The sequence below is a fragment of the Bicyclus anynana genome, chromosome 19 (assembly GCF_947172395.1).
Source record: "Bicyclus anynana chromosome 19, ilBicAnyn1.1, whole genome shotgun sequence".
NCBI lineage: Eukaryota > Metazoa > Arthropoda > Insecta > Lepidoptera > Nymphalidae > Bicyclus > Bicyclus anynana.
The window spans coordinates 1,287,313-1,314,572 of record NC_069101.1 but is presented as its reverse complement, the minus strand read 5'-3'; the positions used below and the strand labels follow the sequence as shown (position 1 = coordinate 1,314,572).

At 38.7% G+C, this 27,260-nt stretch overlaps 1 protein-coding gene across 1 annotated transcript in view; it reads left to right on the top strand.

The window, feature by feature from the left end:
• Positions 1-27,260, top strand: part of LOC112055268 (potassium voltage-gated channel protein Shaw-like) — a 188,083-nt gene that overhangs the window by 118,878 nt on the left and 41,945 nt on the right. Inside the window, exons 6-7 of the mRNA XM_052887287.1 lie at positions 11,314-11,628; positions 26,532-26,741. Coding sequence (XP_052743247.1) covers positions 11,314-11,628; positions 26,532-26,741 — 525 coding nt within the window. The remainder of the gene's footprint in view (positions 1-11,313; positions 11,629-26,531; positions 26,742-27,260) is intronic.

Here is a 27,260-nt window from a genome sequence, read left to right as displayed (position 1 = left end):
TACAATCTGCTAAATATTAAGAACAGAAATTTAAGTATCGTTCTTTCCTGAGATAGGATACAATAGTAACTTAAACTAACATAACCTTATTAGGTTATGTTAGTTTAAGTTACTATTACTACTACACAAATCATGTCCACCTGTAATGGTGGCAAGAATATTGGCTGCCGTTGCGAATTGGATAGCCAGGCTGATCCTTTGCGCATAAAATGAGCCAGCCCTTCTGTCACTTATACTGTCACACATCTTAGACTTTACCGTTGCCTAACTGTAGACTTATTAAACCGTGTCAGGCCTAATGGTGTAAACGGGTTTCAGTAGTTTATAGCCCCTCGGGACAAATTAGACTTTGTAACATAAGACCCAAGATCGACGAACTTTGACAACTCGTAACGTTTTCAGCATAAATTCCTTATGTTCTTTGATAACTATTAAGGATTAATGATAAAGCGTTGAACACACGGACGCTGGGGCGGGGACAGGACTTCGTGGGATAATTTGATAGTTCAAATTAAAAAAAGAAAATACGCAACAATTCTGAATATTTCATCGCACGAAATGAGTTATAAGCTATATATTATCCCCATATTCTCACAAGAATGGGAACCACGCAGGTGAATCCGCGCGGTGTCAGCTAGTACTTAATAAGATTGTATTAGAACGATTGCCAAGTCAATCTATTTTATTAGATACTAGCGGACGCCCGCGACTTCGTCCGCGTGGAATTCAGTTTTTCACAAATCCCGCGGGAACCATGGATTTTTAATGGATGAAAAGTTGCCCATGTGTTAATCCAGAGTGGAATCTATTTCCATTCTAATTTAAGCCAAATCGCTTCAGTAGCCGCAGCGTAAAAGAGGAACAAACATACTTACAAACTTACACACTTTCATACTTACACACAAACTTTCGCCTTTTTATTATAATAAAAAGGTGAAACTTCACACCAATAATTATTATATATTATATTTATTATAATTATTGGTGTTAAGTGTGATAATGTATCAGTCACAGAAAATGTAAAATACTAAAGCTAATGCTTTTATATCCATAGTATAAACAATATTTATATAATACTACGTAAATAAACCAAAATTAACGATTTTATGTGTTTTTGTTCATGAGTACTTCTGGCTCGCTCTCAGCCTCGGTACTTGTATGTTTTATATCTGAAAGTTTCTTTTATTTCTAGCTAATTTTAGTCTAGACATTAAAAACTTTTATAGCTACTCTGTTTATAGCATCTTATATGAACACGTAAATAGGCAAAAATGAGCGATCGTAAAGTTTTATGACTGCCGATAGTTTTAGGAACTATAGAAATAGAAAAATAAGTTCGATATATCATATAATAAAAATTTTCAAATTAAAAAAGCATTTTCAGACTAGCGTTTTTTTTAGCGTAAATACAATTTCGCGCTCCATATAACCTCGGATACAAGGGCTTATTCCGGTGTGTTTATAACAGTGAGTTAGAGTTTGTAGTAGTGAGTCAACATGAAGTTCCGACGAGCTTAACTCTCGCACGAATTGCACGTTTGGTAAAATTAACGCACTTACTAAACGCGCTTCCAAAAACGAACTTAAACGCGCGTAATAATAACGCTAGTCTGAAACCGCGCTAGATGTTTTTCTTGAATCATCATTATCAATATAATACAGCATCATTCATTATCGTCAATAGCCGATGGACGTCGACTGTTGTACATTGATTAGTGACATGGGCATCCTACATAGGTAACTCTTCGAATTATGTGCCATGCCCCTTGTCACATAAAACTCGACTCACTGAGCTATGCCAGTGACTTTCTTCATCTCCTCATTATTTATCCTCCTTTTATTTTATCTTTAAAAAAAATAGGTTAAGGTAGTTAATTTAGTTAAAAATTACTGTTTTATTTATTTTAAGTAAGTAACTTTTTCAAACAAAAATAAATAAGGATAAATGTACTTACGAAAAATACATGCACTCGGATATAGCTTACACCTTATACAACGGTACATAAAATAGAATTTATTATGTTATTGTGCACCCAACAGTCGTTGTTAACAGAGATAAACTAACAAATGCAGAGCAAATTAAGCGTCTTGATTGTACACTCGTAGAGAGCGTAGATGGCTTAATCAATGTACGTTCAACACATTGATATATTACAATACATAGATAGGTAATGATGCCTTATAAAGGGGATGATGACTAGGTTTGAATATATTGATTTTTATGATACATTCTGGTAAATAGGGTCAATGTTAACTAATATATACTTATAAAGCAGAGATTGTCTGGATATTTGCAAAATAAATGAGATTATAAAATTTCAAAATCTATTGAAAATCTTTTATCGTAATTAGATGAAAATTCATACACATTTAGATTCCTTTCATTAAATGTGACATTTTTTAATATATAAACTATAAACATAAACGCACAAATAACAAAGATATCAGTAATTTTGTTTGAACGCAATATACAAATGTAACGATCATTACATTACCTACGACGTCATTAGTTCGTCCGCGGCAGCGCCGCAAATCTGACCCTTTATATCCCTGTAGCTCCGAAAGTAATGGTCGCAGATACCCTGTTTTTTTTACAAAATTGCTTTACTATTAGCATACTCTTAATTTATATACAATTTAAAAAACTGTCATCATCCCTAATGACCAAGTTATTATTTAAGTTAAATAAAACTTTATATATCTGAATGATTAGTTAATGCAGAAAATTCTATAATAGAATGTGTATCAAAATCTGTCTATAGGCCTTATTAGAAGGCTCAAAGTCACTCAGCGGGCGATGGAGCGAGCTATGGAGTATCTCTGCGTGATCGACTCAGAAATGAGAAGATCCGCAGAAGAACCAAAGTCACTGACGTAGCTCAGCAAGTCGCGAAGCTGAAGTGGCAATGGGCAGGCCACATAGTTCGAAGAGTCGATGGACGTTGGGGTCCCAAGGTGCTGGAATCGCGACTCCGCACCGGAAAGCGCAGTGTTGGTCGCCACTAGGTGGACCGAAGACATCAAGCGGGTTGCAGGGAGCCGCTGGATGCTGGCGGCTCGAGACCGTTTTGTTTGGCCATGCAAGGGGCCTATGTCCAGCAGTGGACGTCCATCGGCTGTTAATGATATTGATGATGATGTGTATCCAAAATCTTTTTACTCTGCTGTGGAAAGCACAGATATTTTCAAAACGAATAGTAATGGAAACCACTGAGTTTACTAACACTATACAGGGTGCTCGGGAGTACATCCCATAACTCTAGGGTTATATTGTTTAACAGAAATTAATTCAAAGTGTTCTAAAATGAATATTTCTTTTGTAAGTAGATCTTAAAATGTGTCCCTCTTTTATTAAGTTCGAAGATGTTTTGTTAAGTTTCTTACTAACTTTTTATTTAGTTAATAAAATATTATTTTGGTTCCTGTAGGTGGTGGTGAAGTTATAGGAAAAATCATATCGAGCACTCTGTGTATGTAAATTACGTATGTTGTGTGTTGTTATGGTGATAAAAAAATAATAATTTCACGTTATTTAGCACTAATGGCTGAAAAACAGTTTGTTAATATATTATAATTTATTATTTATTATTCATTCATTCATAACATAAAGTAATTTTCAACAGAAATATTTGACTTTTCATAAGTATTTTCAATGCAAGCTAACTTTAAAAAACGATTTTGAATTCATAGCAACAAATTTTGCAGCGTATCTAGACACATATCAATGGCACATCGTCTATATTTTCACCATAGACAAACACAGAGTAGGGATATTAGATATTCATGGAAACCTGAGAGGGAGTGAACTGTCGTTCCCGGAATATTGTGCCTCGAAGCTTCGCTTTATAATCATGGCTTTAATGAAGAATTAACATTATTAAATTCATCATATTATCATTGACTCTAGTTGAATTAATCTATTCATATTCAATTATGTATACTATCATTATAAAGCAAAATGGTTTATTTGTTCATCTGTCTGTAAGTTTCAACGCATCAATCTCTAATTTATACTAGTTGAAATTACTCGCATTCGACTGATCAATTAATACTAAAAGATTGTTGTACAAGAGGCTAAAAAGACCTATTATTATTTTTAGGTCACGAGCCGTAAAGTGAGGGCTGCTAAATAAAAACCGATAGTCGAGTACAGTATTAAATGTTAAAATTCTTTTTTGTATACGCAGCTCGTAAATAAAAATAAATTAATATCATCAAATTAATAACCCCGGATTAAGAATCTCTTGGACAGAATAACATGCAAACCCAGGACCGCTTGATTCAAAGTCACTAGACCAACAATCATTTATCAACCCATATTTGGCTTACTACTGAGCTCGAGTCTCCACTTAGAATGGGAGGGGTTAGGCCAATAGTCCACGTTGGTCCAATGCGGATTGGCAGACTTCACACACGCAGAGAATTAGGAAAATTCTCTGATATGCAGGTTTTCTTACGATATTTGAGACACGTGAATTTAATTTCTTAAAATGAACACAACTAAAAAGTTGGTGGTGCAGGCCCCGGATCAGATTCGAACCCACACCCTCCGTTATCGGAGGTGGAGGTCATATCCACTAGGCTATCATGGCTAGACTAACAATACAAGATCATATTTATTCGTATTACGTAATCATGAATACATTGTAGGCAGAAATTAAGTAATTTCGAAAAAAAAAAATAAAGGAGCGATAATTAAAAATATTTACCACCGGCCAAATTAAACTTTATAAAATTATCTCACCGAGGTTCGTTACGGCGTATGAATATAAAACAGCGAAAAAAGAATGCCGCTGAATTTTAACGTTCCCGTTTTAATACACCTACTCTTTATCGGGAAATAAAATATTGAATACGCTTCAAGCGCTGGAAATTCAAGGACAAAATGATTTAAATGCTCATTTAAATGGAAAATATTGCAACGGATTTGTGAGGCGATCAGTTTGTTACGATATTTATATATAAAACTAGTAGACAGCTCGCGGTTTCACCCGCGTTATTCCCGTTTCCGTAAGAATGTGGGGATACAATAAGCCTATAGCACCCGGGTTAGTGTGTTTACGGCCTCCGTGGCGCAGTGGTATGCGCGGTGGATTTACAAAACGGAGGTCCTGGGTTCGATCCCCGGCTGGGCAGATTGAGATTTTCTTAATTTGTCCAGGTCTGGCTGGTGGGAGGCTTCGGCCGTGGCTAGTTACCACCCTACCGGCAAAGACGTACCGCCAAGCGATTTAGTGTTCCGGTACGATGCCGTGTAGAAACCAAAAGGGGTGTGGATTTTCATCCTCCTCCTAACAAGTTAGCCCGCTTCCATCTTAGACTGCATCATCACTCACCATCAGGTGAGATTGTAGTCAAGGGCTAACTTGTAAAGAATAAAAAAAAAAAAAAAAAAAGAAAGCCAAAATAATCAGCGAATTATTGAAACGATAAAATCCAAAGGGTATACAAATTACCTACCTAAGGTAATTCTTAATCCCGCCATTTGCGGTCTTCATTATCACAAGTAGGTATTTTCTCACCCCTATATCCGTTTCACGAGGAGCCCGCAAAGCCACCGACAGATTACCGAGTGGTCCGTTCCGTTAAACCGTCCGTTCCGATCCGTTGTTGTGTTGACCCTTTACACTCGGACGCCGCTCGGAAACTCCGATTCAATTGCTCGATAAACATTTCGTTTCCCGATTGTTTGCGATTGTACTTAGGGCGCTACCTAAGGGTTGAGAGCATTCTTTTAAAATATTTTTTTTTAAATAATGGTATTCTGAATTCACAGACTCTTAATCTATATTTAATCTATTATAATAAACTTAATATATATATATCTTATATAAGTCTTAGGTTATATGTACTTAAACTGTATCTCTGTATTCCCAAGTGAATGGGAACTATGCGAATGAAACCGCAAGGCGTCTGATAGTATTATATAAGACAGCCTCTTAGCAGCTGTTGTATAACAGTGTAAAATATTTTTTTTTTTATATACCGATTCTGTTCTGATGCGTCACAACACGACACGTAAGACAAATGTAAATTAAATTATAAAGAAGAAGAAATATAATTCCTCCTTCAGTTTATTACAATCATATAAAACTAGATCTATGTTGATTGCGAGTGCACTCCGCAATAAACTGTAGTAAAAACAACAAACAGTCACACATTTTAAAATAATCGTTTCTCTATAATAAAGTAATCTAAACAGAAATAATATTGACCTGCAAAGAACCCACCAAGGTTGAGCTGTCATCAAAGGGGCATTCGCTTAAAGTGTTTATATAAAAATTTTGTTAAAATAACTTCCACGGAAGCGTTGGTTTATATAAGCGATACAGATTTATAGTAACGGAAAATAGTTTTCTGTTATTTTTGAAATATTGGCTATCTCTGTAGTGCTTACCTACTATGATAATAGCTACGATGATAGTTGCTACTCGTACATACTATAATTAACATCAAACCAACAAGTGCATTTTCTTATTCCGTAAAGTCCATTGTTAACAATAATCACAATGTGAACTGGGAAATGTCATCTACATACACATCAATAATATCCACGAAGGATTATCAGTAGGCACCAGTTGATATTGTTACCTATATTGATATTGATGCACTCAACATTCATTTTGACTTCTGTCTGTTCTTGTTCTTTTAGATTTTAGTAATGCTTTCAACACGGTTGACTTGGACATCCTTCTTGCTATATTAAAATTCCTCAATATGTCTCAAGTTCCATTAAATTGGTTCTATGGATACTTGAATGGACGCTAGCAGCATGTACTTGATAACAATAAACTCTCCTCATATTCATCGCTTATTGCCGGGGTCCCTCAAGGTGGTATTCTCTCTCCTCTTCTTTTTACTATTTTTATTAACATAGTCTCTTCATACCTTTCTTCTTCCTGTCATTATTTTGTATTTTAGTATTATGCGGATGACCTACAACTATATGTTGCTGCTCCAGCAATAAGTATTTCTGACGCCATATTTTTTAAGTTGAATATAGACTTGCAACGGATTTATACATGGAGTCATTCTTATGGATTAAGAGTTATGGACCACTTAAGTCAAATTGATAGTGATCGGCAGCCGTTTACAGTTGGCTAAAGTAAGCTTAAATTCTTTGCCATCTGTATGTTTTAATAATATAGATTTAGAATTTAGCACTTGTGTCAAGAACCTAGGAACCTACTGCAGGACACATGCCTTTTTTAGGGACTTAAAAAAATCAGCACCCAGCGACTCGCTTGATATGCACAGAGCCAACATGTAGGTAATATTAGGTAACTTAGGTAAACTACTTTGGTATGGTAATAAAGTCTTTAGACTTACCATTACTTACCCACACGACCGGCTCAGGTCTCCATTATTTACAAATTTATCATCAAACCCTCACCCTTTAACCTCAAATTACCTCGTTACTTGGAGCCTATAAATTGACGATTTAACACGGGTCCTATTTTTTGGCTTGTTCGCCTTTTTTAATACCGACCTTATTTGTATTTTACTTACACGACTTTTCTGGTGCAATTGGTAGTGCTAAGGTTCCCAGAAAGGTACTGTTTTTGATTCCTAGCTCAGGTTAGATTGGGGTTCTATAATTTCTGAATCGGCTCAGCTTTTTTTATTCTTTACATGTAAGCCCTTGACTACAATCTCACCTGATATGAAGTGATTTGTGCTCATGTATTATTCAATTTGTTGAATAATACATACGTTATTTCATAACTTTTTATTTAAATTTTTAGACCTTGTAACTTCAAAATGGTCTTTTTACAATGTCGCTACAGTACTCGTATAAATGCGCGTACAATGAATACTGACTAATTAATCACATCGGGTTCAGTAGCGAGTAGGTACATGTGAATAGATGTCACATTCACGGTTCGTGTTTGAACATTGAATTACAGTAGTTGTTCACAGGGCGAAGACGAGCACTCCCCCAATTTGTAGCGATTCGTACTGCATTGTGTATCGAACGGGTGATGAATGAGGACGTACTTTAGAGTTTGTACAGTTGGGAAATAAGCAATTTATATTGTTTTTTAGTTGATGAATTGAGTTGGTTGTAAGCATTGGATAGCAGGCGTTACTTGGCGGAAGTTCATTATGAATACATAAGAATTTATTTATTTTGCTATCATCCGCGAAAAGCCAACGAACCCATGCGACAACGTCACCCAGGTCCGACAAAATACTCTCTACGTACTTTTCACCCCAAACCGGAGCATCCTCAGAAGATGTTGACTTTGCAATTGCATATTGTAGAGTCAACATCTCTAATAGCAAATAAATAATAAATATAATAGCAAAATAATCATCATCACGATCCTGAGGCGCCTGCATCAAGGGCCGAGCATGTACACATAGCTCGTTTCGTCGCCCGCTGCGTGACTCTGAGCCTTCTTATGAGGCCCATAGTGAGTGACCAAGTCTCGGAATTTTAGATATATTTTCAAAACACCACAGTACTTCGTCAACTTTTTTTTTATTATTTACAAGTTAGCCCTTGACTGCAGTCTCACCTGATGGTAAGTGAGAATTCAATCTAAGATGGAAGCGGGCTAACTTGTTAAGAGGAGGATGAAAATCCACACCCCTTTCGGTTTCTACACGACATAGTAACTAACCACGGCCAAAGCCTTCCACCAGCCAGACCTGGACCAATTAAGAAAACCTCAATCGGCCCAGCTAGGGATCGATCCAAGGACCTCCGACTTGTAAATTTACCGCGCTTACCACTGCGCCCCGGAGGCCGTCAAAATTATATGGAACTAATATTATAAATGCGAATTTGAGTTATTACATTAATAGTCCAATCTCACAAACTTAACAAAACATATTGTATCAAAATCCGTACGTCATTTATAGCACCGTGAAAATTAACCTTTACATTCAATATTTTATTTCATAATTTGATAATGTGTTTTATAAAAATCCGTAGATAATTGTCATGTATTTTTATTCAAATTCCAATTAATTGTAGTAATTAATTCCATAATTAAATTTAAACTAAGAATTAATAGTAATCTATACTAATATTATAAAGCTGAAGAGTTTGTTTGTTTGATTGAACGCGCTAATCTCAGAAACTACTGGTCGGATTTGAAAAATTCTTTCCGTGTTAAATAGCCCATTTATCGAGGAAGGCTATAGGCTACATATTATCCCCGTATTCCTACGGGAACGGGAACCACGCGGGTGAAAACGCACGGCGTCAGCTAGTTTTATAATAAAGAGCTTTATTACTAATAAAATAAATAAGTACGAGCAAGCAATGCGAGATTTCCGTCACGATGTACCGTGCAATCATCGAAATGTTTATTTACAAGTCGGCACGGGTTGTCGTGATCCTAATTCCCAAGTACTCAAAACTTTATTTTTAAATGCTTTGTGACCATTCAAACAGAATAAGAGGGTATGCATTAAAAAACATCACTTTGATTTTTTGGGACACCCTAATGTTATCGCCGCGTTGCAACGACTTGCGCTACAGTGTACTGGCGTTTGAGCCGTCCACATCTCTTGTTGTGTTATTCTTTATGGGTTATTTGGGATAGGCAGGGAGAGTGACTTGAGTGGAAAAGGGGAGTGTTTTTTAACAGTCAAAGGTACCTTTAACCCTACACACATCGTTCAAAAGTGCGTGACTTCACTCAAGATCATTCTCTGCCATTCTAGGGTGTTATTTTGGTTACAGTTTGATTAGTTAATTAAGTTGTCCTGACAAATGTTGTGAATCATAACCTTTGTTCGAAATTTGTTTTCTTATTTTTGTAATCATTTTGAGTCTGTTAAAACTGATACGTTATTAAGCAAAGTAGGTAGGTACGTATAACTAGGATATACTAAGAGTATCGTCAAAATATAATGCAAAACTCAAATATGGTGCATAGATTTGGCAGCCGACTTGGTCTGAGAGTTTCGCTTGAATATCTTACGACTCTCCATTGAGGCACTTTACGTATGCAGTGGTTGCCCTGGAGAGCATGCAGGCAACGAAACCTTGTTCGATTCGATACGTATTATATTAACTTATTTGGTATTCTTTTGTAAAACACATGCTCTGAATCTCAATAGATAGATATAATAAATATTATCTTCTCAAAAAGGGAATGCCTATCATGTCAGCCGATGGACGTCCACTGCAGGACATAGGCCTTTTGTAGGGACTTCCAAACATCAGTGGAATCTCTGCCGGAGATTCTTAATACCCCTTGCCCCGCCGTTACCGTAACCGCTGCCAGGAATAGCGGGGCTGCCGGGGACTAGGGGCTGTGATATATTTTGTTGGTCCATATACAAAGAATTGCCCGATACTGACCACGCTGGGCATGCGGGTTGGTCAGCGCAGGGCCAAATTTCTCGCACCGGTGTCGCTGCTGCCCGACACCGGCCTGTGCCATTTAGAAATCTAGCCATTGTGAATGGATATATATACCTGTAATGGCCTGGAATTGCCTTACTTTACCTCCCGGCAATTTATTTATATCTAAAAAAGTCTTGATAATTCTACTTTAATAATGAAATAATTTTTTTAAACAAAAAGTTTGCTGCAACGTTTTACGACATTTTTAATCGTTTTTAATTTATTAACAACAGGGGGGGGGGGGGGGACAAGCTAAGATTGTTGAAACGATATATTTTGAAGTCTTAAGGTCGCCGCTGACGGTCTGAAATGAATTATTCTCACGTTTCTGAAAAGCAAACGGCAGTACCCACGCGGCATACCTACTATAAAAGTCATGTACGCAGTGACCAACACACGATCAATTAGTCGTGGGTGCTACAGAAACGTGAGAATAATTGACCGTTTGTGGCTAGCGTTATGATTGGTATGTTTGTCCGTTATCTTGTTTGTTAAGATTGGTGGTAATAGAAAAAAAATATAAAATAATAGTACAGCTTCTAATACTTACGCTATACTTCGCCGCTTTGGTACATCGGCAAACATTTTGCCCTAGAAGAGTGATAAAAAAAATATTTTTCTTCAAGAAACATACCTACTTTTATTTAACCAGATCATTATTTATACATCATATTATCATCTCCATATACCTTTATACGGGGGTATACCTGGGTTCCCTGGGCCGACGTTGTATGGGTCGATGGGCATTCCCCTTTATGCTTATCTCATCTTCGTTGATTCCATTCAGTCGATAGACGTCCACTGCTAGACATAGACCTCCGTGGCGCAGTGGTGTATTTACGATGTCCTGTACAAACCGAACTGGTTGTGAATTTTCATCCTCCTCTTCATCCAGCAGCTCCCTGCAACCCGCTGTTAATTATTAATATATTTTCTCATTGTTCCAGGTAGCACCGAACATCATAGAATTTGTAAAATCACCAGTGAACATAATAGACTTCATAGCTACATTAAGTTTTTACATGGACGTCGTGGTCGAGTTGGCCGTGGTCAAACGGAATGTAGACCGAGCTGACATATTAGAGTTCATCTCGATAATCAAGATCCTGAGGCTGTTCAAGCTGACGAGACACAGTCCCGGGCTGAAGATCCTTGTGCACACCTTCAAGGCGTCCGCTAAGGAGCTGACTTTGTTGGTCTTCTTCCTTGTACTTGGCATCGTGATATTCGCCAGTTTGGTTTACTACGCTGAAAAGTCGCAGGTGAATATAAACTTATTTATCTATTTATGTAATACCTACCTGTATTCATCATCATCATCATCATATCAGCCGATGGACGTCCACTGCAGGACATAGGCCTTTTGTAGGGACTTCCAAACATCACGATACTGAGCCGCCTGCATCCAGCGAATCCCTGCGACTCGCTTGATGTCGTCAGTCCACCTGGTGGGGGGTCGGCCAACACTGCGCTTACTAGTGCGGGGTCGCCATTCCAGCACTTTGGGACCCCAACGTCCATCGGCTCTTCGAACTATGTGCCCCGCCCATTGCCACTTCAGCTTCGCAACTCGTTGAGCTATGTCGGTGACTTTGGTTCTTCTGCGGATCTCCTCATTTCTGATTCGATCACGCAGAGATACTCCTAACATAGCTCGTTCCATCGCCCGCTGTGTGACTCTAAGCCTTCTTATGAGGCCCATAGTTAGCGACCAAGTCTCGGAACCATAGGTCATCACTGGCAACACGCACTGTTCGAAGACTTTTGTCTTCAGGCACTGAGGAATTTCGGACGAAAAGATGTCGCGAAGCTTCCCGAATGCAGCCCAGCCGAGTTGGATTCGACGGTTCACCTCTTTCTCGAAATTGGACCTACCTAACTGGATCATATGTCCTAGGTATATGTATTCGTCTACAATTTCGAGTGCAGCGTTCTCAACTATAACTGGGTGGAGCGATACATGAGCATTACACATTATTTTTGTTTTGCCCATGTTCATTTTCAGGCCCACCTGTTGAGAAACGCTGCTGAGGTCATTGAGCATGGTACTAAGGTCATCCAGAGTCTGTGCCATGATGACTACATCATCCGCGAACCGCAGTTGAGTGATGTACTCGCCATTGATGTTGATGCCAAGTCCGCTCCAGTCCAGAAGCTTAAAGACGTCTTCCAGTGCGGCGGTAAATAGCTTCGGAGAGATCACATCTCCCTGACGCACTCCTCGCTGCAACTGGATTGGCCTCGTAGTCTGATCCTGAATACGGACTGACATAGTGGCGTTTTCGTACAAGCACTTCAACGCTTGGATATACCTGTAATCAATTCGGCATCTCTGCAATGACCTTAGCACAGCCCAGGTTTCCACCGAATCGAAGGCTTTCTCATAGTCCACAAACGCTAAGCAAAGTGGCTGGTTATACTCGTGAGTCTTCTGTATAACCTGCCGCAGCGTATGGATGTGGTCTATGGTACTAAAGCCTTTTCGGAAACCGGCTTGTTCGGGAGGCTGGAAGTCGTCAAACCTATTAGCGAGACGATTCGTAATGACTCTCGAGAACAATTTGTAAACATGGCTTAGCAGCGAGATGGGTCTGTAATTCTTCAGCAAGGTGTTGTCACCTTTTTTGAAGAACAGAACCACCACGCTCCTATGCCACGCCTCAGGCGTCGTGCCCTCGTGAATGACGGAATTGAACAATCGCTGAAGGACTTTAAGTATCGGTTTTCCACCCGCTTTCAGGAGTTCTGCTGTGATTCCGTCCTCACCTGGCGCCTTATTGTTCTTCAGGTGTTTGAGAGCCACACTAATCTCGTATAGGCTGACGTCCGGGATATCTTCGGTATAGTGTCGGGTCAACTTGGCTCTGGGGTCTTTAGCCAAATTGGCAACAGGCTGCTGAGTAGTCGTGTATAGCTGTCCATAGAACTTCTCGACCTCACTTAATAACTCGGGCTTGGAAGAAATTAGATTACCGTGTTCGGTCTTCAAACGCGTCAGCTGCCTCTGTCCAATAGACAGATCTCTGGCGAAAACTTTCGAGCCTCGATTGTTTTCAATCGCATTTTTAATACGCTCGGTATTGAAATTTCGCAAGTCGCTGGTTTGCGACTTAGAGATCTGTCTACTGATTTGTCGGTATTTTGACGCATCTGCTGAAGACTGTAATCTCATTTCTTGCCTCTCTTCCATGAGTTTAATAGTTTGGTCCGAGAACTTTTTGGTTCTTTTCGCACGGTGGGTCTTATAGAACTTAGACCCAACGGAATGGACAGTTTCCACGAACCTGTTGTTCAGATCGTCCACAGTTTCGCAATTTGCTAGGCAATCAAAGCGGTTCTGCAGTTCTAGTTGAAAGGACTCGGGGTTTTGAATATGGGCACGAGTAGGTCGGAGCGTAGACTTCACCAGTCGATACCGTTCCAGCTGAATGTTGATATTCAACGTGCCTCTAACCATTCGGTGATCGCTACCGGTTTTCACCCTATGGATCACAGAAACATCGTTGAATATTTGCCGTCTGGTAGACAAGATGAAGTCGATCTCGTTTTTCGTGGAACCATCGGGGCTCATCCAGGTCCATTTCCTGTGTGGTGGCTTCTTGAAGAAGGAGTTCATCATAAAGAGGCCCTCCTTCTCCATGAAGTCAGCCAACATTTGGCCCCTATCGTTCCGTTGCCCATATCCAAATCGTCCCACTTTCAACTCTGAACCGCTACGTTCGCCCAGCTTTGCGTTAAAATCCCCCATCACAACATTGTAATAAGAGTTTGAGGCATGTATGGCTTTAGAAATATCCTCATACAATACCTCTACCTCCTCGTCGGGATGTGTCGAGGTCGGTGCGTAAACCTGTATAACCTTCAACGAATACCGTTTGGTAATTCGGAGGACCAGGAACGCTACCCTGCTCGACACACTCTCGACTTTTACAACATTGTTCACGAGGGACTTGTGAACGATAAATCCGACACCACCCTGGGACTGTTGGTCGCCCTCCCGGTAGTAGAGCATGTTGCCGGATTCAAGGATTATCGAGCCCTCCCCCTCTCTTCGGACTTCAGACAATCCTATGATATCCCAGTGCAACTTGCTCATAACTTCTTCCAGCTCGATGACCTTTTCGTCGGACCTCAAAGTGCGTGCGTTGTATGTTGCCAGGTCTAGTCGTCGGGGTTGGCAGCGGAATCTCTGCCGGAGATTCTTAACACCCCTTGCCCCGCCGTTACCATAACCGCTGCCAGAGCCAGGAATAGCGGGGCTGCCGGGGACTAGGGGCTGTGTTTTGTTTTTGCCGTCCATACAAAGTTTTGCCCAGTACTGACCACGCTTGGCATGCGGGTTGGTCAGCGCAGTGCTAGATTACTCGCGCCGGTGTCGCTGCTGCCCGACACCGGCCTGAGGCATTTCGTAATCTAGCCTGTGGGAATGGATATACCGCCATTCGTCGGTCGGTCTACCTGTATTATGTACCCTTATTTATCTCTCATTTATTTATTACTTCTTACTAAATTTTTAACAATGACAATAAAATACAAAACACTATTAAAAATAAAACAACCCTCCTTCTACGGGACATTTGAGTGCCCAAGCAATTGGTCAGGGCTCCAGAGTGAGGAACCTCCTCACAATACGCGCCGTCTCAAGAATCACTGCCTTTTGTATCCGACTCTTGAATCAACAGTTAAGCGGAAGCTTCCTAAGGTGTTAGTAGAAGCTTTTCGCTATAAGACCATTGACTGAAACAGCTATCGGAACAATAATAGTTGACTCAACATTCCACATGGCGGTAATCTCGTGGGCAAGGTATTTTGAAACTTTATTATTTTTACAGGATCCTCGATTGCGGGTGGTAGGTATTAGCAATAATTATTTATGTTATTGTGCATAGGAGCCATCAGTGTTGGTATAAATAAGATGGTTAAATTACAGCTTGTTTCCTAAGTTACAAAATATACATAAAAAGGTGAGCCGCGATAGCCCAGTGGATATGACCTCTACGTTCGATTCAAATCAGGGCATGCATTCAGTTGTGTGCATTTTAAGAAATTAAATTTCACGTGTCTTAAACGGTGAAGGTAAACATCGTGAGGAAACCTGCATACCAGAGAATTATCTTAATTCTCTGCGTGTGTCTGCCAATCCGCATTGGGCCAGCGTGGTGGACTATTGGCCTAACCCCTCTCGTTCTGAGAGGAGATTGAAGCTCAGCAGTGAGCCGAATATGGGTTGATAATGACAAATATATTATTTGGTTGGATAAATTACAATAGTACGAGTAGATATTTCTGCGTGCGCTCTAAGAGCGAGAAAATCCACATTACATCCACATAAAACAGCTGGGTGTTAATTAAAACTATGAAGGACAAACATATATTCTTTATTTAGAAAAATCTCATCTGTTCACGAACGAAGTTCGTAGAGGACCGCTAGTAACACGAAAAAATGCCACAATACCAAAGTAAATCCAGATTCCATTGATGTCCCTTATAAGAACCCTTTATTTCTTTTCTTTTGATAAGAAAAAAAAATATAATTTCCTCGCACAAAAACGATACAATTTCCCCGAACAAAGGTAAAGACATCTCGAGCTCAATATCTGAGGTAATAAGAGACGTGACGTTGAAGACTTGCCTCGGGGTAAATATACCTTAGTATACGTACACGTATCAGTATGGCGATAGCTTAGTATCTATTTAATACCATAAGGCAGCTTGCGCACTACGCGACCACAACCAGTGGCTGCGAAAACCAGGTTATCGGAAAATACCGATCAACTGTCAACAATCCAAGCCAGCACGACTGGTCGCTGCGACCAAGTCGCTTATAGTTTGCTATGAGTCAAATCGTTAACAATCCATATTCGGCTCACCGCTGAGCTCGAGTCTCCTCTCAGAATGAGAGGTGTTAGGCCGCATAATCCACCACGCTGGCCCAATGGATGGATTTGGCTGGATTGGCAAACTTCACACACGCAGAGAATTAAGACACTTCTAGGTATGCAGGTTTCCTCACTATGTTTTCTTTCACCGTTTGAGATACGTGATATTTAATTTCTTAAAATGCACACAATTGAAAGGTTGGACGTGCATGCTCCGGACCGAATTCGAACCTACACCCGGGCATCGGAGGCAGAAGTTATATCCACTGTGCTTGCTATGAGTGCTTCTTTTTAACGTGGTTATGTGATTGCCGTAGGCTTTTTAATGAGACCTTAGCGGCGCAACTGGCGCTATTGGGTGAGCAAATAAACACCATCTGGTGGGGCCAAAAGGCAGAAGAAGAAGAGATTGGTGGAACGACTCTCTAAGGGTGTCTCCTGTGAAACTCGAACCCGGCTCAATGGGCCTTTAGGGATGGGTGTGTTGGCTTAAGTGTATCTGTCTGAACGCCCCCTTGGTGGTGGACGGAACCCACGCCCAGAACGTAAGTCAAAGTAAAATTTCATTTATTTGAAGTAGGCTTGGTTTACAAGCACTTTTAAAACGTCATATTATGTTATGAAATAATAATGATAATAAAATAATGGTGATAATTAAAGTCGAAAACTTAAATCACGACCAAATGTCATGCCTAACGACCAACGACTAGTTATCGCAGCCGCGTAGTGTATTAGGTGCCTAACGAACATTGTTCTATTCTATGAACATCAATTTATTGACAAAATTCCATTGCCGTTGTTCAAAGATCAATGGCCAGGAATATGTTGATGAAATGATTTAGAGTAACTGCCTTACGATGCCAGTCTCGAGTACTCATATGCTATATAAATCACAAAGTTCATATGTACAACTTTTTCAATAAAACAAAAGCACTTATAAAGAATTACTTTTTCATTGGGTGTTATTTGGAAGTTTATAAATCTCTCAAAAGAAAACTCTCCTAAGAATGCTTGTGAAGACTGTAGTGTATATGAATGAGCTCGTATTTAACTGTGACTTCAATTCTTGCGATTCATAGACGCTATACAAGCACAGTATGAATATGTATTGATGATTGATATGATCGACAGAAAAATAATAATCGAGATAATATATTATAGAAGAGTTTTAAAAGAATCTCTTCTATTCAACACTTTTATATTTTAAAGGCGAAAGTTTTTGTAATAGTGTACCTACATATTAGGTTTGCTAGTTATTCATGTCATAACTGATTTATCTATTTCATAAAATTATGAATGGTGTTAGCTAAATTATAACCCGGAAATAACTTTGATAACCGCACAGGTTTTAATAAAAATAAATTTTACATGAACGGACGGACATTTCCTAGTAATGAAGAAGATTTTTTCCTTAGAAGCCATTAATTATTACTGAAACAATGTTTCATCTTTATTAGTAATTATATGTATAACCAATTTTAAAAACACTAATCTAACTTCTATGAGACCGAGATAGAACAATAATATTAAGGTTAACGTCTTTTGTATTCAAGGAAAATAATGAAAATTTCAAAGAATAAGATAAATAAGCCGTAAGAAATATAAAAAGCCCAGCTTATATTTTCCAAAGCCAACAAAGCGAAACCCTGAACTAATTTTAAGCCAATTTCATTTAACTTTGAATGCAGGAACGAATATTTTCCGTTATTACTTTCTTATCTGCATTCATTATGAATGCAAAGCTTTTGGTTATTTTCCTATCTGCATTTATGGCCAAATGAATGCTTTGTGACAGCTAACTCGTTTATTTAGAGATTAAAACATTCATCATTTTTAATCTGTGAATGAAATTATAGACATTTTAGGGCATCTGTAATAAAATGATAAGAATATTATTGTGGTACGTTACTTGTATGGCTGGCTGTGTTTGTAGTGGGCTCTTCTTGGACCAAGGCGCATTTGGAACCCCTGTAACTTTAATTTTAAGTTTTCGTCTATATATTTTCACCATTATCTTATAATATTATTACTTGTAGTTTCGAAAGTGCTTGTAAACTAAGCTTATTTGAAATAAATATATATTGATTGGATTTGATTTGATATCGTTGTCGTCGTTATCAACCCATATTCGGCTCACTGCTGAGCTCGAGTCTCCTCTCAGGGTGGCCTTAGTCCACCACGCTGGCCAAATGCGGATTGGCAGACTTCACACACGCAGAGAATTAAGTAAAAATTAATTAAATTCTCTAATATGGTTTCCTCACGATGTTTTCCTTCACCGATTGAGACACGTGATATTTAATTTCTTAAAATCCGCACAGCTGAAAAGTTTGAGGAGCATGACCCGGACCTGATTTGAACCCACACCCTCCGGAATCGGAGGCAGAGGTCATATCCACTGGGCTATCACGGCTCATTTGATATATGGCTGATTTAATATATGGCGGTTTAAATACAACGGTTGTTCTTTTACAAATTTATGAAATACTTTGTAAAAAAATGTTACTAATATTTTGTGTAAGCGTTTCTTATACATTTTCTGAAACAATACCTTTATTATTGAATGTCAAACCTTAGTCTAAATAAGTTTTATATAAGTTTATCTTAACTGAAAATTTGATTAAAAAGTCTCAAATTCTTTTCTTATTTCTGAGGTCACGAAATGCACATACTCGTAGAGGTACGATAGAAGACTTGCTTTGTTATATTAAAAACCTTACTCATAGTTTCGAGGGATAGAGATATTGGGAAAAGTAGTAGATTAATAATATTGTACGCCTTGTAACACCCATTTTTATACGTAAACTTTTTACTTAGTTGAAGGGAAAATAGTCGTAAGCTGTGGACGTTGTTTCTATTATAAAGTTAACATTTCTATTAATTGATTATGAAACACGGCTAAAACTCACGTGATATAAGGTCGGCGTATGCCCGACTAGTTTCGAACCCATACCCTTAGGGGCCCTTAGTCATGAGCTGGTTCTTGCAATGCGGCACGATCCAAACTGCGAAGTGGCGGCGCGACGCGCAGCTGCTCAACAGTGAGCCGAATGGGTTCAAATGATGATGAATCTAATTTAACTAAATTTACTTTTTACCTAAATTTATATAAACTTTGAGATTAACTTTATATAAACTTTTTGTAACACATTTTTTTTATTCTTTACAAGTTAAGCCTTGACTACAATCTTACCTGGTGGTAAGTGATGATGCAGTCTAAGATGAAAGCAGGCTAACTTGTTAGGAGGAAGATGAAAATCCACACATCTTTCGGTTTCTACACGACATCGTACCGAAACGCTAAATTGCTTGGCGATACGTCTTCGCCGGTAAGGTGGTAACTAGCCACAGCCTGGACCAATTAAGAAAATTTCAATCGGTCCAGCCGGATCGAACCCAGGACCTCCGTTTTGTAAATCCACCGCGCATAACACTGCGCCACGGAGGCTGTAAAAAAATTAAAGTTAAAGTCTCTTACAGTGGAATTCATAGACGTTGTAGGGGCACTCCCAGGGGATCAGTCAGCCGCTGAATGTCGAATTTAACCTCTATTTCTTTGAGAATTGGACACTTAGCGGGTGAATGATCATCCACTGTTAAAGTTAGTAATTTTCATGCATCATTACATCGGAAATGAAAATCTAAAAAATGGAAATTCACGCAGACAGCACCGCAAGCGTTCGCTAGTAGTAAAGTAGTCAAATAAAGTTATTCATTTTTGATGCTGAGCCAAAACAACGTGTCAACATAACAGAGAACTTTACCAATATACCGGCCGGTTTGCTATAAAAATTTCGCGCTCCGATGTTCGTGTAACTTGTTTTAAAATTTTTCTTCGCGTTTTGCTTCCACTTTAAAACTTATTTAAAAAGCAATAAACTTGCGGTAGCTGACGCAGACTTTGTGTATTCTGTGAGGAATTTTTACTCGACGACGAAATTGTGTTTTGTTTTAAACAACTAGTTTAGTATAACAGTGTGTTGATAGCCAGTTTGAAAGTTTGTATTCGATCGTAAAGTAAACTTGAATTTTTATGGAAACTAGCTGAAGTTTCAGCTAGAAGTGGTCTGCAGTTACATCCGCGTAGTTCTCGTTCCATGAAAATACGGGGATAAATATAGCCTATAACACTCACAAATAACCTGGCTTTCAAAGTGGTAAAAGAATTTTCGAAATCGGTTCAGTAAAAAAGATCCTTACTTAATCAACAGGCTTCATCAGAGGCTTATCCGAGAAAATTTAATAAACAGACGTAATTTCACAATTTGAATATTACCTTATCAGCCAATGGAATCCACTGCTGGGTATAGGCCTCTTGCATGGACCTCCAAGCAACGATCTTGAGCAACCAGCATCCAGCGGCTCCCTGCAACCCGCTTGATATCCTAGGTCCACCTAGTGGGGGGTCGACCAACATTGCGCTTTCCGGTGCGGGGTCGCCATTCCAGCACCTTGGGACCCCAACATCCATCGGCTCTTCAAACTACGTGGCCCGCCCATTGCCACTTCAGCTTCGCGACTCGCTGAGCTATGTCAGTGACTTTGGTTCGTCTGCGGATCTCTTCATTCCTGATTCGATCACGCAGAGAAACTCCAAGCATAGCTCGCTCTATCGCCCGCTGAGTGACTTTGAGCCTTCTAATAAGGCCCATAGTCAGCGACCAAGTTTAATATTAGTAACACACTAATATTAATAAAGGCGAAAGTTGTGTGTAGGTATGTGTTTGTTCCTCCTTTGCTCTGCGGCTACTAAAGCGATTTGGGTGTAATTTGGATTGGAAATAGATTTAGCTTTTTAAGAACACGTAGACTACTTTTCATCCTTGAATTTAAAGACATTAGATATTCAAGCGTCTGAACATTAGATATTGAATTTTAAATTATAATGAGGTTTATATTTCAGTTGAAAAAATACAGTAGCAATATAGATTGTTATCATGCAGTCCACTCCGAGGTTGGACTGACAAATTGTAGTAAGATACTGTTAAAATGGACACGGGTCTTTTGAAATATATTCCTGATTACAGCTGTAACTTATAAATCATACGTGTAAATGGTCAAGCATAAATCGGCTTTACTAAAAAACTGCTTTATCATACTAACGACTTTGTATTTTGTAAGGTAATTTGTAACTTTTTACATATAGAGTAATACAACTACCCGGTTAACCCACCTGATATCCAAAATACCGTGTGTGATTAATCCCAGTCATTAGTTGTTGGTTAAGTTTTTGAAATAAACTCCGACTTCAAGAACCCGTTTTTAAAATCTACTATTTTTGTCTTTATCGCGACACTACACTTTGACGGCCTCCGTGGCGCAGTGGTATGCGCGGTGGCTTTACAAAACGGAGGTTCTGGGTTCGATCCCCGGCTGGGCAGATTGAGATTTTCTTAATTTCTCCCGGCAAAGACGTACCGCCAAGCGATTTAGCGTTCCGGTACGATGCTGTGTAGAAACCGTAAGGGGTGTGGATTTTCATCCTCCTCCTAACAAGTTAGCCTGTTTCCATCTTAGACTGGTGAGATTGTAGTCAAGGGCTAACTTGTAAAGAATAAAAAAAAAAAAAACTACACGCGTGACCATGAGCAAGCATAAAGCAGCATTAATAAATATTCACTCTCAACGTACTTGGTTTATCATCCTAACGACCTTCCATATTTTGTCGGTTAATATGTAATTTTTTTCACAAGCCTGCGACAGCCTCCCAGGAGTCACGTAGAGGAGTATTACCGACGACGTCTTGATCTTTATTTATATGAAATTATATCACTTTTTCATGGAGTCTGCTTATGAGATTCGAACCCTGATTCGAACCCACACCCTCCGGAATCGGAGGCAGAGGTCATACCCACTGGGCTATCACGGCTCATTTGATATATGGCTGATTTAATATATGGCGATTTAAATACAACGGTTGTTCTTTTACAAATTTATGAAATACTTTGTAAAAAAATGTTACTAATATTTTGTGTAAGCGTTTCTTATACATTTTCTGAAACAATACCTTTATTATTGAATGTCAAACCTTAGTCTAAATAAGTTTTATATAAGTTTATCTTAACTGAAAATTTGATTAAAAAGTCTCAAATTCTTTTCTTATTTCTGAGGTCACGAAATGCACATACTCGTAGAGGTACGATAGAAGACTTGCTTTGTTATATTAAAAACCTTACTCATAGTTTCGAGGGATAGAGATATTGGAAAAAGTACTAGATTAATAATATTGTACGCCTTGTAACACCCATTTTTATACGTAAACTTTTTACTTAGTTGAAGGGAAAATAGTCGTAAGCTGTGGACGTTGTTTCTATTATAAAGTTAACATTTCTATTAATTGATTATGAAACCCGCTAAAACTCACGTGATATAAGGTCGGCGTATGCCCTACTAGTTTCGAACCCATACCCTTAGGGGCCCTTAGACATGAGCTGGTTCTTGCAATGCGGCACGATCCAAACTACGAAGTGGCTGCTCAACAGTGAGCCAAATTGGTTGTTAATAATGATGAATCTAATTTAAGTAAATTTACTTTTTACCTAAATTTATATAAACTTTGAGATTAACTTTATATAAACTTTTTACAACACATTTTTTTTTATTCTTTACAAGTTAGGCCTTGACTACAATCTCACCTGGTGGTAAGTGATGATGCAGTCTAAGATGGAAGCAGGCTAACGTGTTAGGAGGAAGATGAAAATCTACACACCTTTCGGTTTCTACACGACATCATACCGAAACGCTAAATTGCTTGGCGATACGCCTTTGCCGGTAGGGTGGTAACTAGACCCAGCCTGGACCAATTAAGAAAATCTCAATCGGTCCAGCTGGATCGATCCCAGGACCGTTTTGTAAATCCACCGAGCATACCACTGCGCCACGGAGGCTGTAAAAAAAGTTAAAGTCTCTCACAGTGGAATTCATAGACGTTGTAGGGGCACTCCCAGGGGATCATTCAGCCGCTGAGTGTCGAATTTAACCTCTATTTCTTTGAGAATTGGACACTTAGCGGGTGAATGATTCTCTGAGGGTGCTCCTACAACCTCTATGAATTCCACTGTTAAAGTTAGTAATTTTCATGCAACGGAAATGAAAATCTAAAAACATGGAAACTCACGCAGACAGCGCCGCAGGCGTTCGCTAGTAATAAAGTAGTCAAATAAAGTTATTCATTTTTGATTCTGAGCCAAAACAACGTGTCAACATAACAGAGAACTTTACCAATATACCGGCCGGTTTGCTATAAAAATTTCGCGCTCCGATGTTCGTGTAACTTGTTTTAAAATTTTTCTTCGCGTTTTGCTTCCACTTTAAAACTTATTTAAAAAGCAATAAACTTGCGGTAGCTGACGCAGACTTTGTGTATTCTGTGAGGAATTTTTACTCGACGACGAAATTGTGTTTTGTTTTAAACAACTAGTTTAGTATAACAGTGTGTTGATAGCCAGTTTGAAAGTTTGTATTCGATCGTAAAGTAAACTTGAATTTTTATGGAAACTAGCTGAAGTTTCACCTAGAAGTGGCCTGCAGTTACATCCGCGTAGTTCTCGTTCCATGAAAATATGGGGATAAATATAGCTATAACACTCACAAATAACCTGGCTTTCTAGTGGTAAAAGAATTTTCAATATCGATTCAGTAAATAGAGATCCTTACTTAATCAACAGGCTTCATCAGAGACTTATCCGAGAAAATTTAATAAACAGAATTCATCATTTTCACAATTTAAATATTACCTTATCAGCCGATAGACGTCCACTGCTGGACATAGGCCTCTTGCATGGACCTCCAAGCACAACGATCTTGAGCCGCCAGCATCCAGCGGCTCCCTGCAACCTAGTGGGGGGTCGACCAACACTGCGCTTTTCGGTGCGGGATCGCCATTCCAGCACCTTGGGACCCCAAAGTCCATCGGCTCTTCGAACCATGTAGCCTGCCCATTGCCACTTCAGCTCTGCGACTTGTTGAGCTATGGTTCGTCTGCGGATCTCTACATTCCTGATTCGATCACGCAGAGAAATTCCAAGCATAGCTCGCTCCATCGCCCGCTGAGTGACTTTGAGCCTTCTAATAAAGTCCATAGTCAGCGACCAAGTTTAATATTAGTAACACACTAATATTAATAAAGGCGAAAGTTGTGTGTAAGTGTGTGTTTGTTCCTCCTTTGATCTGCGGGTACTAAAGCGATTTGGGCGTAATTTGGTTCGGAAATAGATTTTACTTTGTACACATAGACTCTTCATCCTTGAATGTAAAGACATTAGATATTCAAGAGTCTGAACATTAGATATTGAATTTTAAATTATAATGAGGTTTATATTTCAGTTGAAAAAATATAGTAGCAATATAGTAGATTGAATAGATATAAAAAAATATAGTAGATTGTTATCATGCAGTCCACTCCGAGGTTGGACTGACAAATTGTAGTAAGATACTGTTAAAATGGACACGGGTCTTTTGAAATATATTTCTGATTACAACTGTAACTTATAAATCATACGTGTAAATGGTCAAGCATAAATCGGCTTTACTAAAAAACTGCTTTATCATACTAACGACTTTGTATTTTGTAAGGTAATTTGTAACTTTTTACATATAGAGTAATACAACTACCCGGTTAACCCACCTGATATCCAAAATACCGTGTGTGATTAATCCCAGTCATTAGTTGTTGGTTAGGTTTTTGAAATAAACTCCGGCTTCAATAACCCGTTTTTAAAATCTACTATTTTTTGTCTTTATCGCGACACTACACTTTGACGGTCTCCGTGGCGCAGTGGTATGAGCGGTGGACTTACAAAACGGAGGTTCTGAGTTCGATCCCCGGCTGGGCAGATTGAGATTTTCTTAATTTCTCCAGGTCTGGCTGGTGGGAGGCTTCGGCTGTGGCTAGTTACCACCCTACCGGCAAAGACGTACCGCCAAGCGATTTAGCGTTGAAAAGGAGGAGAAGTTAGGAGGAGGATGAAAATCCACACCGAAAGGGGTGTGGATTTTCATCCTCCTCCTAACAAGTTAGCCCGCTTCCATCTTAGACTGCATCATCACTTAACATCAGGTTAGATTGTAGTCAAGGGCTATCTTGTAAAGAAAAAAAAAAACTACACGCGTGACCATGAGCAAGCATAAAGCAGCATTAATAAATATTCACTCTCAACGTACTTGGTTTATCATCCTAACGACCTTCCATATTTTGTCGGTTAATATGTAATTTTTTTCACAAGCCTGCGACAGCCTCCCAGGAGTCACGTAGAGGAGTATTACCGACGACGTCTTGATCTTTATTTATATGAAATTATATCACTTTTTCATGGAGTCTGCTTATGAGATGGCGGATAAAAGCTAGTTATTTATTTTCGGGGAGATGGCTATTGTTATAGATTTCTATCTATACATCTGAGAAGATGTGTTTTTAATAATATAGATTTTTGATCTATATATTATTTACAAGGGAGTTTATAAGGAGGTTTTTTTCAGTTGAAATTCTCTATGTTCTTTAGTGAAGTAAAACGGAAAAGTGTTTGAGGTAGGTATTTATCAGTAGGTATGTATGTATATGTAATGTAATGTTCATAAAAAATAGTAAAGATTTAATACTTTTAGTATTCAAATAGATATACAGACAAATAAGTATTTTTAACCAAAAAGGAGGAGGTTAAGGTTTTTTTTTAATGTTTGTTACCTCATTACTTCCAACCAACCAATTTTGAAAACTTTTTTTTTTAAAGAGTACTCTTTCATATTAGTTCCATTTTATTTTCATCAAAATCGGCTGAGTAATTTTTTTTTATATTTGTTAATGTCATAATTATTGAACGTAACTACTACGTCATTGAAGTCGGTTCTATTTTTATGTTAAAAAGATTATGTGTTCTATAACTTTTATAGTAATACGCTCCTTTCTTTTTACATTTAGTTAACGTATGTATCTGGATAAATTAGACAACTAGAAGAAAGAAATAGAACAAAGAAATAGACAACTTTTCAGGATAAATTCCTGAAAAGTTGTCTATTTCTTTAAACAAACAAACATTCCCCTTTCTACTATACCTATAGAACACTTTAAGAGTTGTCGCCCGGGAAAGAAATGCTTATCCGTCCCTGGGTCACTTACTATGTCAAACCCTCAGAATACGTTTTTCTGTATTCTGAGGTCAAACCTATGTCAAATGAATTTGGAGGCTTTAATTTTTGGAAAGCTATCAAGTTAACAAATAAAATTGCTAGCTAAGCGTCAGCGCGGAACAGGTAAACCCTTTAATAATTCATTGTTTTCATTGTTCCAGGACAATCCAGACAACCAGTTCAAATCAATACCCCTCGGTCTATGGTGGGCGATCGTGACCATGACCACGGTGGGCTACGGCGACATGGCGCCCAAGACGTACTTGGGCATGTTCGTGGGCGCTTTGTGTGCGCTGGCCGGCGTGCTCACGATAGCATTGCCGGTGCCCGTCATTGTCTCCAACTTCTCTATGTTCTACTCGCACACACAGGTAAGTGAAACTTTAAGGCCTCTCAGGCTCTTTTAAGACTGCTATATTGATGTCAATGACCTTTGACACATCTAATTGGAAACTTCCAAAAGCATCATTGATTGCAAGATTCTCTGTTTTTCGCGGGATTTCTTCTTTATTTCATAAATAATAATTAACAAACCAAACAGTTAGTAATTTTGTTGCAAAAATTGTAATGTGTAAATTTTACTTTAAAAAGACGTTTTCGAGCAAAAGTGAAAAGCCAAATACAGCACTTTTTTAATTTGCTATTTAGCAAAAATGTATCTTCTTGTATAATTTAGAGAAATATAAAACGGTGACTTTATTCTTCAGAAACTTAGGTTTTTATGGTATTTATTATAAGGCACGGGCACGTAACACCAACAACTTCTAAGGTTTATTACCCGGGGTTCAGAATTATACCGAGAGTTTCTATGTAAAAACATACTCTCAGGACTCAAATTCAGGACCTCATGATGCAAAGCCACATAGGGTATCCACTAGACCAACACGTGG